The sequence below is a fragment of the Perissodus microlepis genome, chromosome 9 (genome assembly GCF_051167445.1).
Source record: "Perissodus microlepis isolate ML-2025 ecotype Zambia chromosome 9, ASM5116744v1, whole genome shotgun sequence".
Taxonomy (NCBI): Eukaryota; Metazoa; Chordata; class Actinopteri; order Cichliformes; family Cichlidae; genus Perissodus; species Perissodus microlepis.
Window position 1 is genome coordinate 12321264 of NC_140469.1, and position 14825 is coordinate 12336088.

The 14825-nt window shown below is 39.6% G+C and overlaps 2 protein-coding genes across 12 annotated transcripts in view; both read left to right on the plus strand.

The window, feature by feature from the left end:
* phldb2b (pleckstrin homology-like domain, family B, member 2b) overlaps window positions 1–7013 on the plus strand; it is a 37646-nt gene extending 30633 nt beyond the window's left edge. For all 11 annotated transcript variants that reach the window (XM_084939046.1, XM_084939047.1, XM_084939051.1 and 8 more), the window contains 6 exons: window positions 69–219; window positions 2960–3050; window positions 3265–3411; window positions 4831–5050; window positions 5201–5286; window positions 5371–7013. In XM_084939046.1, coding sequence (XP_084795172.1) covers window positions 69–219; window positions 2960–3050; window positions 3265–3411; window positions 4831–5050; window positions 5201–5286; window positions 5371–5511 — 836 coding nt within the window. In that variant the 3' untranslated portion in view covers window positions 5512–7013. The remainder of the gene's footprint in view (window positions 1–68; window positions 220–2959; window positions 3051–3264; window positions 3412–4830; window positions 5051–5200; window positions 5287–5370) is intronic.
* Window positions 7014–9797: 2784 nt separating this feature from the next.
* Window positions 9798–11894, plus strand: LOC146380161 (pleckstrin homology-like domain family B member 1). The gene is made up of 3 exons (XM_084939057.1): window positions 9798–9925; window positions 11063–11148; window positions 11233–11894. Exons 1-3 carry the CDS (start codon window positions 9916–9918, stop codon window positions 11371–11373), a joined length of 237 nt encoding a protein of 78 aa, XP_084795183.1. The 5' UTR covers window positions 9798–9915; the 3' UTR covers window positions 11374–11894.
* The last annotated feature ends 2931 nt before the right edge of the window (window positions 11895–14825 follow it).

The window sequence follows — 14825 nt, forward strand, 5'->3', positions numbered from 1 at the left end:
GTAAGTAACCTTGGTTGCTACTGGAGAATTCATCCTTTTTCGTCTTCATTGCGTTTGTGTGTATCCAGGTCAGCCGAGCTCCCGAGCTGCTTCTCAGACCAACGTCTACCTCGATGCCTTTGGGTACCGTGAAAACCAGGCCTTTGACACAATGAGTGTGGATAGTAGTGACTCTATTGAAACCAGCATCTCTGCTTGCTCACCTGACAACGTCTCCAGGTAAGTGACACAAAGGCCTGTCATCAGTGTGTATGCGCAGATGAAAATAACTGTTAAAGACGTCTTTAGAATAAGTTGAAATAGGACAGAAAGTTGGATGAAGTGGGGAGGGCTTGCTAGCAAAAAATTAAATAAAAAAAGAGTTTCCTGCCTTTCAAGTTCCCTCCTTGGAGAATAGGATGTGTAGAACTGAGCGTGTAGCATGAGTTAAGGGGGGGAGGACTCTGTTGATTAGAGTTGTAGGGATCAGCTTACGGAAGACAGAAAACATAAAGGGGTGTGTGCGCGGGTGCCTTTCCAGTCAGCCCCCTCAGGTTCAGATTAACTGAGCAAACCAGCATGAGTGTGGAGGTCCATTTAGGGGTTCAGCCCCCCGACTGGAGTAAAACCATGTGTGCCTGCTTTCCCTCAATCCTTTTTACATCTTTTGTCTCCCCTCCTCTTGTTTCTCTGAATGGTATGGTCTCGTTCCAGCAGATTTGAAACCATTTGCAGAGTTACATCTCTGTTTTGCGCGTTTTTATTCTCAGTGTGCTTTGGCTCAGATTAGGCTGCATGAGGTTATATTGCACTGGAAGTCACGTTGGGGAATGTGGATCAGTTTTATGACAGAGCTGGATTTGTTTTGTTAATTTGCAGTGATGAGTCCTGTTTCGGGAGATAGAAGTGTTAGAACAATTTTTTTCCCAAGTAGTCCAGAACTCAAATAAATACATTTGGAACTGCACGGGTGTGTATTGACAATGAGTGCAGTTACCTCTCGTCGATTGAGGTAAGAAAAATGCCATCGGTGGTACTGTTTAATTCATATTTGACTTTGGTGATATGTTGATATTCATTCATAATTAAGTACTTTTTCATTGAATAGTAACAAGCGCTCTAATTTCTTTCAAAATGATTTGACTTGTTACTGTTTTTGGATTCTTTGCTGGTGTTTTGTTGAGAAAAAGCATCTGGAAACTGATGAAAAAGACAATGAAAAAATAGCAGAGAGTGGGAAAAAAAGAGGGGGTTTTTTCCCTTTTGCAAATGTTCTAGTTTTTTTGTTGGGTTTTTTTCATGCCCTCCCTCCCTCCCGTTCCTTTTTTGTCCTCTCTGCACTCGGGCTGCTCCACATTTCTCCACCCTGTCTCGCTTCCTGATTTGTTTATATTTCAGTCTGATGTGCACCATTCTTCTTAGCACTGTTGTGACATCAACACCGGGTATTCATTTCCTCCTGGATCCAGATAAGAAGCTGTGTGTGTGTGTGTGTACATTGTTTATGTTGCTTAAATCTGGTTACACGGTCATATTTTGGGAATTGGCCTTCCCCTGAGTATAAAAAGGCAAATTCCAATAACAGAAATATTTAAAATGTAGTGCTCAGACTTGGTTTAAGGTTAGGGTAAAGCAGGTTATGTTCAGGGCTTGGGTAAGGTTTCATAAAATGAATGTAAGTCAGCACGGTGGTAGTACCAGAAGTGCATTTGTGAGAGTAAATAGACTTGGCAAGAAAATTAGTGTGAGAAAAAGAATTACTGCTTGATGTGACAGAGAAATACATACATAGATCCTTTTGCTGTGATGTCAGGAGTGAGTGTCATGTGTAGACCATATGCAGTTTGGGAGACCCTAAATCAGACAAGGCCTCAAAGACCTAAAGAGATAATATAGATGGTTTGCCTTGGCAACGCGGCCTCTTTTCTTAATGGATTTCCTCTTTGATTTAGCGCGCACGCACACTCACACACACACACACACACACACACACACACACACACACACACACAGAAGCAGTGAATAATCAGTATTCTCAGGACAGTTTAGCGTTTACTTTGGAATGTTAAACAGAGTTCTTCTTTTTGGCTGTAGATCTACATGTGTTGTATGCATGTATGTACACACACTGCAGCCATTCATCGACCAACTCGAAAAACTCCATTATGAAAAAATCCTCGATGCAAGTTTTTCACTTTGATGTTTTTTTTTAATCCGCAACTCTTTAGGGCTCAGTTGTCACCATGACTATGTGAGCGTTTCACCCACACTAGAGATTACAAATACAGCTGCAATAGAAGATGTAGATGAACTGTTTAAATTAGGCAGCTTACTAAAGCCGTCCCACTTTTTATCACAATGTTAACTGCAGGGGTGAGTCTAAAGGGGGGCACGGGGTGTACTAGGCCATATTTATTTGAAGACTTTAGTAGCATGATTTTGCAGATTTATATTAATTAAAGTGTTTTATTTATTAAATGGTATTGTATATAATATTTAAAAATATAAAAAATAAAACTGCTAAATTGCACACTGAATCATTACTAGCATTAATTGTTATTATTAATTATTAACAGTTATACCAATAAGAATGTCACTTTTATGCTGACATGCTGGCTTCTCTTCACTGACTGAATATTTACTATTGCTCAGTGATAAGACATAAGTATTTCTAATCCGATTACTTGATTAACTCGAGTACTAAAACAATATTGATAGCTGAAGCCCTATATTGGATTATAGTAATGCCGACATTCATCAAACAATTTCAAAGAAAAGTCCAAGTTCATTGATTTTCTCATGTCGCGTGTTGGTGTACCCACTGTTTTTTTTTATTAACTCGCGAGCTGCTCCCTTGCATTTTTGGAAAATCCCAAAGTGGGTTTTTTGTTTGTTTTTCTATAAGTGTCAAGTGTTTGATGTAAAGCAAAGGATACATTATTTCCTTTAATGGTTGCTGTATGTGCTTTTTGCGCTGTAGTGCCAGTACGTCAAATGTAGCCAAGCTGGAGGAGATGGAGCGCCTGCTGCGAGAGGCGCAGGCCGAGAAGAACCGCCTCCTCGAACACAAGGTCAATGTTTGATTTATTCATATTTTCACATTTTATTTAATGTTAGAGAGATATGTAGCGTTAAAGCCAATATGCAGATCAGTCGAGTATCTTTGTAATAATTCCAAACCTTAAAGATAGAGGTGCTACTTCATTTGCCCAAACTGCAAAATTGTTGTGTTTTTTATGTGTGTGTCATTAAATAACCTGTGACTGCATCTGAATCGTTCTTAAGGAGCGGGAAATGGAAATTCGAAAGCAGGCCTTGGAAGAGGAGAGGAGGAGACGGGAGGATCTGGAGAAAAGGTTACAAGAGGAGACCAACAGACGCCAGAAACTGATCGACCGCGAGGTGAAGCTTCGAGAAAAGCAGAGGGTGCAGGTAAGAGCTCTGGGAAGAGCTGTGGATAATAGAGGTTCTTTATCCAAAACATACTTATGAACTTCAAGGGAACTAACCTTTTGCCTTCTTTTGACAGTGCACTCTGTCTTGTTTCTGTAGCTTACTTTTATACATTTCAGACTAGGGCTGGGCGATATGACCCAAAATTCATATCTCGATATTTTTTAGCTGGATGGCGATATATGATATATATATCTCGATATATTTTTTTTTAAAGCCATAAGGTAAGAACAAAAAGAGAGTTCTTAGTCAAAGTCCCAGATGTCACACAGGCACTTTTATTAACATACAGCGTATATGTACATGAAGAAATTACTCAAAAATAAATTATCAGCATTTATTAAATAATAATGCTCCATAAATAAAAGAAAACAATGTTGTTTTTGTGCATAACAAAAGCTCAAAATTGTGCAGTCAAAATGTAAACTAACAGACGATGAGCATAATAACAAAGATAGACAGATTTCACAGCTGCTCTGTTCCCAAGTTCTACTGCGTGACTGACAGCCTGGAGTTTGAAATCCTCTTTGTAACCATGTCTCTTAACAGGTGCCATTTATGGTGCTTATACACACACAATACGGTAATATTACGTTGAAGCACAGTACGTATCACTCCGCGAGGCTCCAGACTACGGTAGCTGTAATGCTCCGACAATCCATCAAGCAGTGCAGCTTCGTAGCTTACCAAAGTCGTACTAAAACATTTTTTGACAGATTGCTGAGCACCGTGTACCACATAAAATCAGTTCGCGGTCAGATTTTAGGCCATGCAGCTCCTGTGGGCTGCATGTTGTTAGCGCAGTTAGCTCGCTAACACGTTGACGCCGTCCAGCCCCACGCACGGGGCGATCCGCGGTAACTCGTTAACGGAGATTTGCCGTGTTCATCTTGTCGTTGCCTGCAGGTGAAGCTATGGGGGAGGGGGAGTTGTGTTCAGTGAAGGAGAGGCGAGGCCGAGTGAGGTTGCGTAGAGACAAAAGTGGACGAAAGAGAGGCAAACTTGCGGCTCCACAAGTATAATTATAACGTAACATATCGATATAAACGATATTGTCACATCTTATATCTCGTATGAAGATATATTGATATTTTTAAAAAACTCGATATATCGCCCAGCCCTATTTCAGACATACTTACAGCACCTCCTTCTGCATGGTTTTAATCATGTCTGTGTTGACAGTTCTCATAGTAAGCTTCATTTATCATCTTTAGTTCTTTTTCCCGGACCATCAAATGTTGGCAGCAGAACAAAGAGTCCCATACTCTGATGTTTCCTAATGTATGACTTTCTGTAAATCTTTGTGTTTTATAGGAATTTGGTAAAAACAAAAGAATTCATAAGAAATTATAAATACATCTTTGTCATTACATTCTCAAATGATTCCTCTCCCTCAAGTCCCGGCCTCTTACTCGGTATCTGCCTGTGAGGAAGGACGATTTTGACTTGCGGGCTCACATTGAGTCGGCGGGCCACAGCCTAGACACGTGCTTCCACCTGTCCATCTCTGAAAAGACCTGCCGAGGCTACTTGGTCAAGATGGGAGGCAAAATCAAAACGTGGAAGAAACGCTGGTTTGTCTTTGACCGCAACAGACGCACACTATCCTACTACGCAGGTAAGGACAGCGCACACTTTGCAACCACACTCAGCAAAGTCTGATTTAAAACAATTAAAAAACCTGTGTGTGTAGATAGAATCACAGACACATATGTGTTAAAGTTTTGTATTTCTTAGAATTTGCCATGTACTATTATGTTCTCTCCAGACAAACACGAAGTCAAGTTGAAAGGAGTCATTTACTTCCAAGCTATTGAAGAAGTATACTACGATCACTTGAAGAATGCACACAAGGTATGCATTCTCCAACGCTGATACAAAAAGTGCATCATAACTCTTTCTTCTTCATTCACAATTCATTCTCTCTCCCTCCTTCAGAGCCCAAACCCCTCCCTGACCTTCAGCGTGAAGACTCACGATAGGGTCTACTACATGGTTGCTCCCTCTCCCGAGGCCATGAGGATCTGGATGGATGTGATCGTCACAGGTGCTGAGGGATACACTCAGTTCATGGTGTAGTGAAGCAGATGTACGGGCCTCATGTTTTTTTAATGCTGCAGTCCTTTGTGGGTTTTGAAGACAAAAGTATCAGCTCCTTATTTTTCTCCTGGATGAAGATTATGTGCATTTGTATTACACAGATAACACTTCATGTTGTGTTACAGAGCTCTCATGTGAAATTGCGGGCAGATATCAGACAGTTTAACAGTTTAACTGTCTTCAGAGAAGAATAAAGTTTTTTTGTTCTGATTTTTTTATGTAAGTTAGAAGCATTAGTTAAATCAGAGCTGACTTTGGCCTCTATATTATGCCCTACAGTGTTCAACATCTTATACAAACTGTATACATATTTGCAATATTTCCAAAGAAACAGAGAAAAGGCATTTAAAAGCATTTGTACATTATGAAATGCCTCATAATCTAGTAAAGGTATATTTTTTAAATGAATTCATTTCATGTATGATTAATGGGGCATTCTCAGGTCTTAAATCTGTGCGTGGATGTGCATGCATGCATCATATGATCATGTGTGAATATATACACATGTGATAAATTGCCTGCTCTGTGTGTGTGCGCACGCACTCTGTGCACATTGCCTATTTACTATGGGCTTTTCGTGTAGCTCCAAGGTGCTGTACTTACACGGTAAATGACACTAATATTCCAAACCACACTCGCACAAACCAAACTAATCAGCCCTTCTCTGAATAGATCGAGATGCCGAGTTTACAACAGTGTCAGCATAGGTAACGTGTTAATAAAACGCCAACATATTTGTACATTTTGCCTGCTAATTTCTTAAAGGTTATGACATGTATGGTCCATTATCAACTAAAGATGTTTGTTTGTGCCTCTTAATCACATTTTATCTACATTTTTTTAGCACTACATGCATCTACATACAAAATGCCAAAGTTGTGAGAAAGTACGCTAGTGTGGAATTGCGGTCCTGGATGGTTTTTTTAAGGAAGAACTTCAGCAGGATGAAGTTTTATTGTTAGATGTCAAGCAGACGAAATCTATGGTACATACATTTATTTGTCCTAAAGTGGCTGATTACTGTGCTGCTGCTCATTACATTGCATTTATTACCACTAATTTAATGTGTTTTATTTTTTTAATGACTATTCCACTATGATCACTAATGCTGCTTTGTGCATTATACTCCACACTGCATTGGCATATTTCTGTCCGCTGATAACTGCATTTATAATCTTGCCTCCTGTGTTTTTGTGTGTTGACCAAACTTTACACATATGTGATACAATGTATATTTGGTTTCTTTGCTTTGAAATATCTTTTAAATGGAATATTGTCTGTTTCGACATGACGTGCCGAGCATATTTCTACCAAACTAATGGAGTTGTCACAGAGGAAGCTTTCATGTGTTTTAATTCATCCAGTATTTTTATATAATTGATTTTTATGTTGATTTTACTGTATTTATGCCAGTACCATTGCATGTATCTTAATTTTGTATTTTCATATGAATAATAAAAAAGAATATATAATAAATATAATCGTTTGTGTTGTTTATGTCTTGAGGAATTCCTTTCTATGAGAACAGTGGAGCTGGAGCATTTTACAGGTTTCCACCAGCAGTATTTCAAACTGTGCTGTAGTGCAACCTGCCACAGATCACTGGGATAAAGAATCACAGAGAGTAAAGACAATAAGTCTTTATTTAAGTTCAGCTGAAATGTATTATTACCTGTGTGAAACTCCTGGAATAAACATCATATGTGTCTGCACTCTCATTTGTCCTATGTTACAGTTACAGTACAGACAGGTGAAATCCACACAGCCAGCCCAGAATCAGGGATGCACCTACCTTCCTCCACCAGCCTAAACTAAGCTCAGGACATCTGTTCCAGTTCATAGATACAAGGCCTTACTAAGTAAAGCACACTCCCCTAATCCGCCTGACACAGTATTAATAATAAATATTTTGATATAATGACACAAAAAATATAGTCAAGTATCATGCAGCAGAAAGACGTGTCTGAGATTTGTAAGAAACTACTTAAAAATGACATTTTTTTTTGTGGATACACCTGCCTACATATCTGGCTGAAGGGGGCGTGGCTCCACCTCAGCTCCTCACTGAGCCATATTACAATGTGTATAAAATATCTGTGGCCTACAAACTATTACACACACACTGTGCTCACATGTTTGGCTTTCACATTAGCTCGTCCAGGTACTCTCGGCACAGAAATATAAGTAGAGGAAAGGGTCTAGTCGATTTGGATCGTTTACCCATGATTCAATGCGGACATTACATGAGTCAGACAGATAGCAAGGTTTGTATAAGTGCTTGGCGGAAAGTTCTCTGTGATTTTAGTATCCGTGATTTATTCAACTTCCGTATTAAAATGCAACTCCTCTGCCCTCACTTTTTTTCACACACCCGTATGTAACTGTATGTGACAACAGCTCCCTATTTATAAGTCTGACTCTCATCACGAACGTGGTTGGTCCGAAGACAGTGGGATGTGGCACTTCCGCCCGAAGCCCCCGAAGAGCACAGTCATCATTCGCTCCGTGGATCACCATGTGGCGCCAAATATGAATCGCGATCTTGTTTACGCGTTTGAGGTTCTCCCTGTGGATTTCTATGATGTTCAGAAGGTGAAGCTTAACCACGTCAACGTGTTTGCGACTCACATCTGGGTCACCTTGTGCTTCACGGAGCGGCTGATGCCTGTGCTCCTTGTGGTCCTCTCCACTGTCAGTATTGATCAGCCTTTTAGTCTATGCTAAAATGATAATATTACCGGACAGTGAACAGTTACGTTTATTACATGACAGCTACAATGAAAAAAAATTGTCTCACAAATGTAACAATATTTTCTACTAAGGTAACTTTATTTTATTGTAGTCAGCTGTCAGTTTACCTTCACTGCCCAACTGCATGTGACTTTAAGCTGATTTGAATTCCCAAATGGATCCAGGTTTAGGGGCATGGAGTTTGAGTGCCGCCATGTGGCAGCCATCGGTACTGTCACACAGTCTGCCGAGATGCAGTACTGGCATGGTCAAATCTAAAACACGGCGGCTAATCTAGGTGGATTATTTATTAAACTGTCCATGTATCTGCAGTTTGAGTTGCCTGTACCACCCCGGACAATTGAGGAAGTGATCCTCAGGACTTTCTATGCAGGCGCTGTGGAAAGTATCCTGGTATGGGAACAGCTGCGTTAAGGATCAAAAAGCTCTTCAGAGACTGATCCGTACGGCAGAACGCTGCTGCAGGACTGCTCTCCCCTCCCTACAGGACATCTACACCAGGAGATGTTGGTCTAGAGCAGCTCAGATACTGAAGGACCCCTCCCTTCCCGGTGTTGTCCGGCAACAAACAGTCCAACTTCTACAATCAGGCAGAAGGTTCCGCATCATTCGGGCAAGAACAGAGAGACTCAAGAGGAGCTTCTACCCCAGGCCACCCTGGTCCTAAACCAGATCATGCCCCGCCACCTCCCGCATCCATAAATGGCTGAGACAGGATTTATTCTTAACACATTCCAGCCTGATTCTTCTCGGCTTCACTACAGCACTGGACACTTTAACACCCACTCGCACATTTTTAGATTTTCAAGTTAAAACTTCCCAGATTTTTTTTTAATTTAACATTCACTTAATGTACATAATTCACTTACTTTCTGCATATAATGCTACTTACTGCATATTACTCCATATAATGTGGTCTTTTGTATAATTCACTTAATGTAGTGTCCTCTCTTTTTGCAGAGTCAAAAGAGAGGACTCGGGTTTCCCATGAGTCATTGCGGGTGTAAACTGTTTCATACATTTTCATTTTTCATGATAGTATATGAGAAGTCTTTCAGTCTAGCATTAACAGCCAAAAACAGCATTGACGAAAAATTAACTGGTTTTTAGTTAATTTAGCCTGGAAATGTTTAAACGAGTTTTTAAAAATGTTCAGGCTAAGTAAACAAACTTTTATAGCAGGACACATTTCACTGCGTGTTGTACTCTTATAACTATGCATGTGACAAATAAAGGATCTTGAATTTCTTGAATCCTGATATACTCATCAAGATTGCTTTTCTATCTTAGTAAAATCAAATGGAAAAAAAACCGTGAGTTATGTCGTCCACGGGATCCAAATTTTAAACATGGGGGGATATAACTTATAGAAAACCGAGACGACACATATTTGGTGGACAGTTTACACTGGCTCTGACCTGCCGGTGTAAGTTACGCATGTGATCGTCACAGCCTATCAAGAGCGTCTATTCTGCATAGATTACCCGTGGTTCATTGCGAGTGGGAAATGGCTCTCGGAAACTCTAAAGTTTGTGTAACTGTTTGACCCAATGGTCTCATCGATACCACGCTACGCAAATCACTTAACGATAGGTTTAAAAGTCAAAGAAGAGTTACGTTTATAAAACCATCATGTATCCAGGTATGTGCAACGTGAGCTATTTATACTGTTTACAGCCGGTGGATGCATGGCTGGTCCGAAGGTGGTACAATATAACAAACAAATCCTTTCACACAAAGCTCTTCAGTTCAGTTAATACCGCCAGATATTGACCAGCTTTTTTTTCTCAGGTCACACGATTAACAATTTCGTGCATTGAACGTTTTATACCGCGTTTCTAACGACATAATGTGTGAACCCAGATGGTCAGACAAAGAGTGTAATAACTTCACCAGTGTTTTGTCAAACAAATGTTGCTATAAAGATAAAAACAAAAATTCAGTTCACAATTCTTTCTCACAGTTTTATTTAGTAATGACGTATTGAGGTTGATTTCCGTGTCAAAGACAAGACAGTGCACAGTCAGGTTTCCCATGAGTCATTGTGGGTGTAAAATTACTTCAAGTAAACTGTAAACTGTTTCATACATTTTTATTTTTCATGATAGTATATGAGAAGTGTTTCAGCCAAAAAACATTGACAGCCAAAAACAGCATTGACAAAAAATTAACTGGTTTTTAGTTAATTTAGTCTGGAAATGTTTAAACGAGTTTTTAAAAATGTTCAGGCTAAGTAAACAAACTTTTATAGCAGGACCTTGGTTTTAAGGTAGCAGTGCACTGTATCATTTTATAACCAAGGTTCACCTGACACACTTTGACAAACCTGACAAACTTTTGGTCTGGTGATTCTGTTTGATCCACATAAAAGCAACAAAACAAACAAACAAACAAACGGTATATAGATTTATATGTCGAAGAGGCGCTATTTTTAACAGGTCTGTGCCATTGTTCAAGATGGTTGGTCCGATGAAAGTGAGGAAAACTCCCAAGACTTCTTAACTTACCCTCACTTTTGGTATTGACCAACTTTTTAGATTTGCTTATAATTGCTTTAAAATCAAAATCAAAACGTGGAAGAAACGCTGGTTCGTCTTTGATCGCAACAGACGCACACTATCCTACTACGCAGGTAAGGACAGCGCACACTTGCAACCACACACAGCAAAGTCTGATTAAAAACAATTTAAAAAACTCTCTGTGTAGATAGAATCACACACATAAATGTTAAAGTTGTGTATTTCTTCTAATTTGCCATGTACTCGTATGTTCTCTCCAGACAAGCACGAAGTCAAGTTGAAAGGAGTCATTTACTTCCAAGCTATTGAAGAAGTATACTACGATCACTTGAAGAATGCACACAAGGTATGCATTCTCCAACGCTGATACAAAAAGTGCATCATAACTCTTTCTTCTTCATTCACAATTCATTCTCTCTCCCTCCTTCAGAGCCCAAACCCCTCCCTGACCTTCAGCGTGAAGACTCACGATAGGGTCTACTACGTGGTTGCTCCCTCTCCCGAGGCCATGAGGATCTGGATGGATGTGATCGTCACAGGTGCTGAGGGATACACTCAGTTCATGGTGTAGTGAAGCAGATGTACGGGCCTCATGTTTTTTTAATGCTGCAGTCCTTTGTAGGTTTTGAAGACAAAATTATCAGCAGTGTTGGGCAAGTTACTTTGAAAAAGTAATTAATTGTAGTTACTAGTTACTTCTTCAAAAAGTAAGAGAGTTAGTAACTGAGTTACAAGATTCTAAAAGTAATTAATTACTTGAAAAGTAACTATTGCGTTACTTTAAAAACAGAATATGTTTAACCCTCTGGGGTCCAGGGTATTATTGGCCATTTTTAACTACTTTTGATTTTCATATGAATAATAAAAAAGAATATATAATAAATATAATCATTTGTGTTGTTTTTGTCTTGAGGAATTCCTTTCTATGAGAACAGTGGAGCTGGAGCATTTTACGGGTTTCCACCAGCAGTATTTCCAACTGTGCTGTAGTGCAACCTGCCACAGATCACTGGGATAAAAAAATCACAGAGAGTAAAGACAAGAAGTCTTTAATTTTAAAGATCAGCTAAAATGTATTATTACCTGTGTGAAACTCCTGGAATAAACATCATATGTGTCTGCACTCTCATTTGTCCTATGTTACAGTTACAGTACAGACAGGTGAAATCCACACAGCCAGCCCAGAATCAGGGATGCACCTACCTTCCTCCACCAGCCTAAATTAAGCTCAGGACATCTGTTCCAGTTCATAGATACAAGGCCTTACTAAGTAAAGCACACTCCCCTAATCCGCCTGACACAGTATTAATAATAAATATTTTGATATAATGACACAAAAATAGTCAAGTATCATGCAGCAGAAAGACGTGTCTGAGATTTGTAACAAACCAAACTGCTTAAAAACAAAGAAAATTTGTGGATATACCTGCCTACATATCTGGCTGAAGGGGGCGTGGCTCCACCTCAGCTCCTCACTGAGCCATATTACACTACACCGTCCAACGTGTATAAAATATCTGTGGCCTACAAACTATTACACACACACTGTGCTCACATGTTTGTGCTTTCACGTTAGCGCATCCAGGTAGTCTCGGCACAGAAATATAAGTGGAGGAAAGGCTGTAGCTGATTTGGATAGGTTACCCATGATTCAATGCGGACATGAAACGAGTCAGACAGATAGCAAGGTTTGTTAAAGTGCTTTGCAGAAAGTTCTCTGTGATACAGTATACATGATTTATTCAACCTCTATATTTAAACTCCTCTGCCCTCGCTTTTTGCACACACCCGTATGTAACTGTATGTGACAACAGCGCCCTATTTATAGGTCCTATTGTAGCGATCGACTTGTTGGTCCGAAGGCAGTGGACTTTGGCAAAAGCTCCTGAGACTCGCAAGATAATCAGCTACCGTTCGCTCCATGTCTCACAATATGGCGCCAAGTATGAAACACAACTATGAGAGAATACTTGTAATTCACACAAGGTGCCACGTTGTGGGTCATGGAGTAAACGGTGTCTGGGCTCCTTGCCTTTCCGTCACTGCCGGTATTGATCAGCGTTTTACTGGCAATGCTAACCTGGAAACATACACCAAAAAAAGCACACACTTTTAATTGCGATCAAGAAACTGTAACCTACACATCACTGAGACTTTTGTGCAGCAGACAGAGAAACGAGAGCTCAGGAATATCTCTAAAGAAGGTTCCTCTTTTGTTTACCGTTTATCCCCTGCAACCATCATTACTTCCCTTCTCCTCTTTTGTTCCACTTATTGGCTCTTATGTTTCTTTGTTGCTTAACTGTACTCATCCGTTGCACATTACAGTACCGTGCAAAAGTTTTGAGCGCCTCCCTCCCCGCTAATATTTCAAGGAGCCAGAATTTCTTATTATTTTTTAAAGTAGTCTGGAGCAATATCTCTCCAGACTTTGTAAAGGGCTTTCAAAGTTTGTTTGGTTGGGTTTTTTCCTCGTGCTTGTCATTCATTTTAAGTCCAGATCTTGTTCCTGACCATTTTCGGAGGAATACTTTTTATTTGTTAAGCCACTTAACACTGACCTATAAATCGTTCATGCATAACAGAAATAATAAACTTAGAAAAGAATCAATTTAAATGACATCTTTAGGTACTTGGTTATTTGCAGCATGTTTTAAAAAGCACATTTGCTTCCAATTCTAAAGCTGAATCTATGAAAAAGTGCCAAAGATAACACTTAAAATTGTATTTTTGCACTAAGGTGATTCCAAAAGAGCTGTTATCCAAAATCTTGACATATCTTGTCATGGTGTGAATGGATGGATAAATGGAGAAGTAATAAATACGAAGGAAGAAGTAGCAGGCTTAAATGTCAATATCTGAGAGTCACAGCCTTCAAAAAAAAATAGGAAAAACCTACCAAATTCCTGACATGGAACAGCGAGATGCATCTGACCATGCAGCTGATACCCCTACTATTCCCTAACGTCTCATCAGAAATCAGTTTTCATGAAGGCTGGCTGTCAATAAGCCATTCTTAAGGAAGGGAAAAAGAGAGAGAAAGCTCAAGCCAGATTACACAATTGAATATCAATAGACTGGGGCTGTGTCTCAGTCAGTGGTGTTGGGGACCTTTCACAAAATTGATGGAATTATGAACACATAAAAGTACTTTCAATCTGGGAAGCATGTGATTAGTAACACCTTCATTTTTTAGAATTATGATAATCCCAAATACACTGCCAATGCAGTAAAAGGATAGCTGGATAAAAAAAAAAGAACACACACACACACAATGGAACCTCCCCAGAGCCCAGACCTCAACATTATTCAAAGCAGCGTGGGGTCATCTTGACAGAAAACAGAAGGAAAGGCAGCCAACATCCACAGAAGAGCTTTGAATGTCCTTTTTCAAGAAACCTGGAGAAGTATTCCTAAAGGTCATCACACTCAATATTGACTGTTATGTTCAGCTGTACAATGTTTGCATTATATTCTGTATTTCCAGTGATGTTTGCACATGTTTCAATAGATTTTTCCAACTATTTCCTATTTTCCAAGCAAACCATAAAGAAATGAGGGTAACAAGACTTGCGTTTGAACACCATCATGTAAGCGGGTATGTGGCACTTGACGTATATATACTGGTAACAGGCTCTCTGTGAACGGCTGGTCCGAAGGTGGTACTATGACAAACAAACAAATAAACAGAGAGACAAACAAACAAAGAAAGAAAGCTTCAAGAAATTAGTGGCTGTACATGCAGTCATTGGTTTCGGCCAATACCGCCAGATATTGATCAGCTTTTTTTTAATCAGGTCACAAGATTAACCTTTTCGTGCATTGGAAGTTTTATACCGCGTTTCCAACGATATAATGTGTGAACCCAAGCGGACAGACTTTGAAACACTGGTGAAGTTTCACCAGTGGTGAAGTGGTGAAGTAAAAACTTCACCAGTGTTTTGTCAATCAATTGTTGCTATAAAGATAAAAACAAGTTCAATTCACAACTCTTTCTCTGAGTTTTATTTAATAATGACGTAT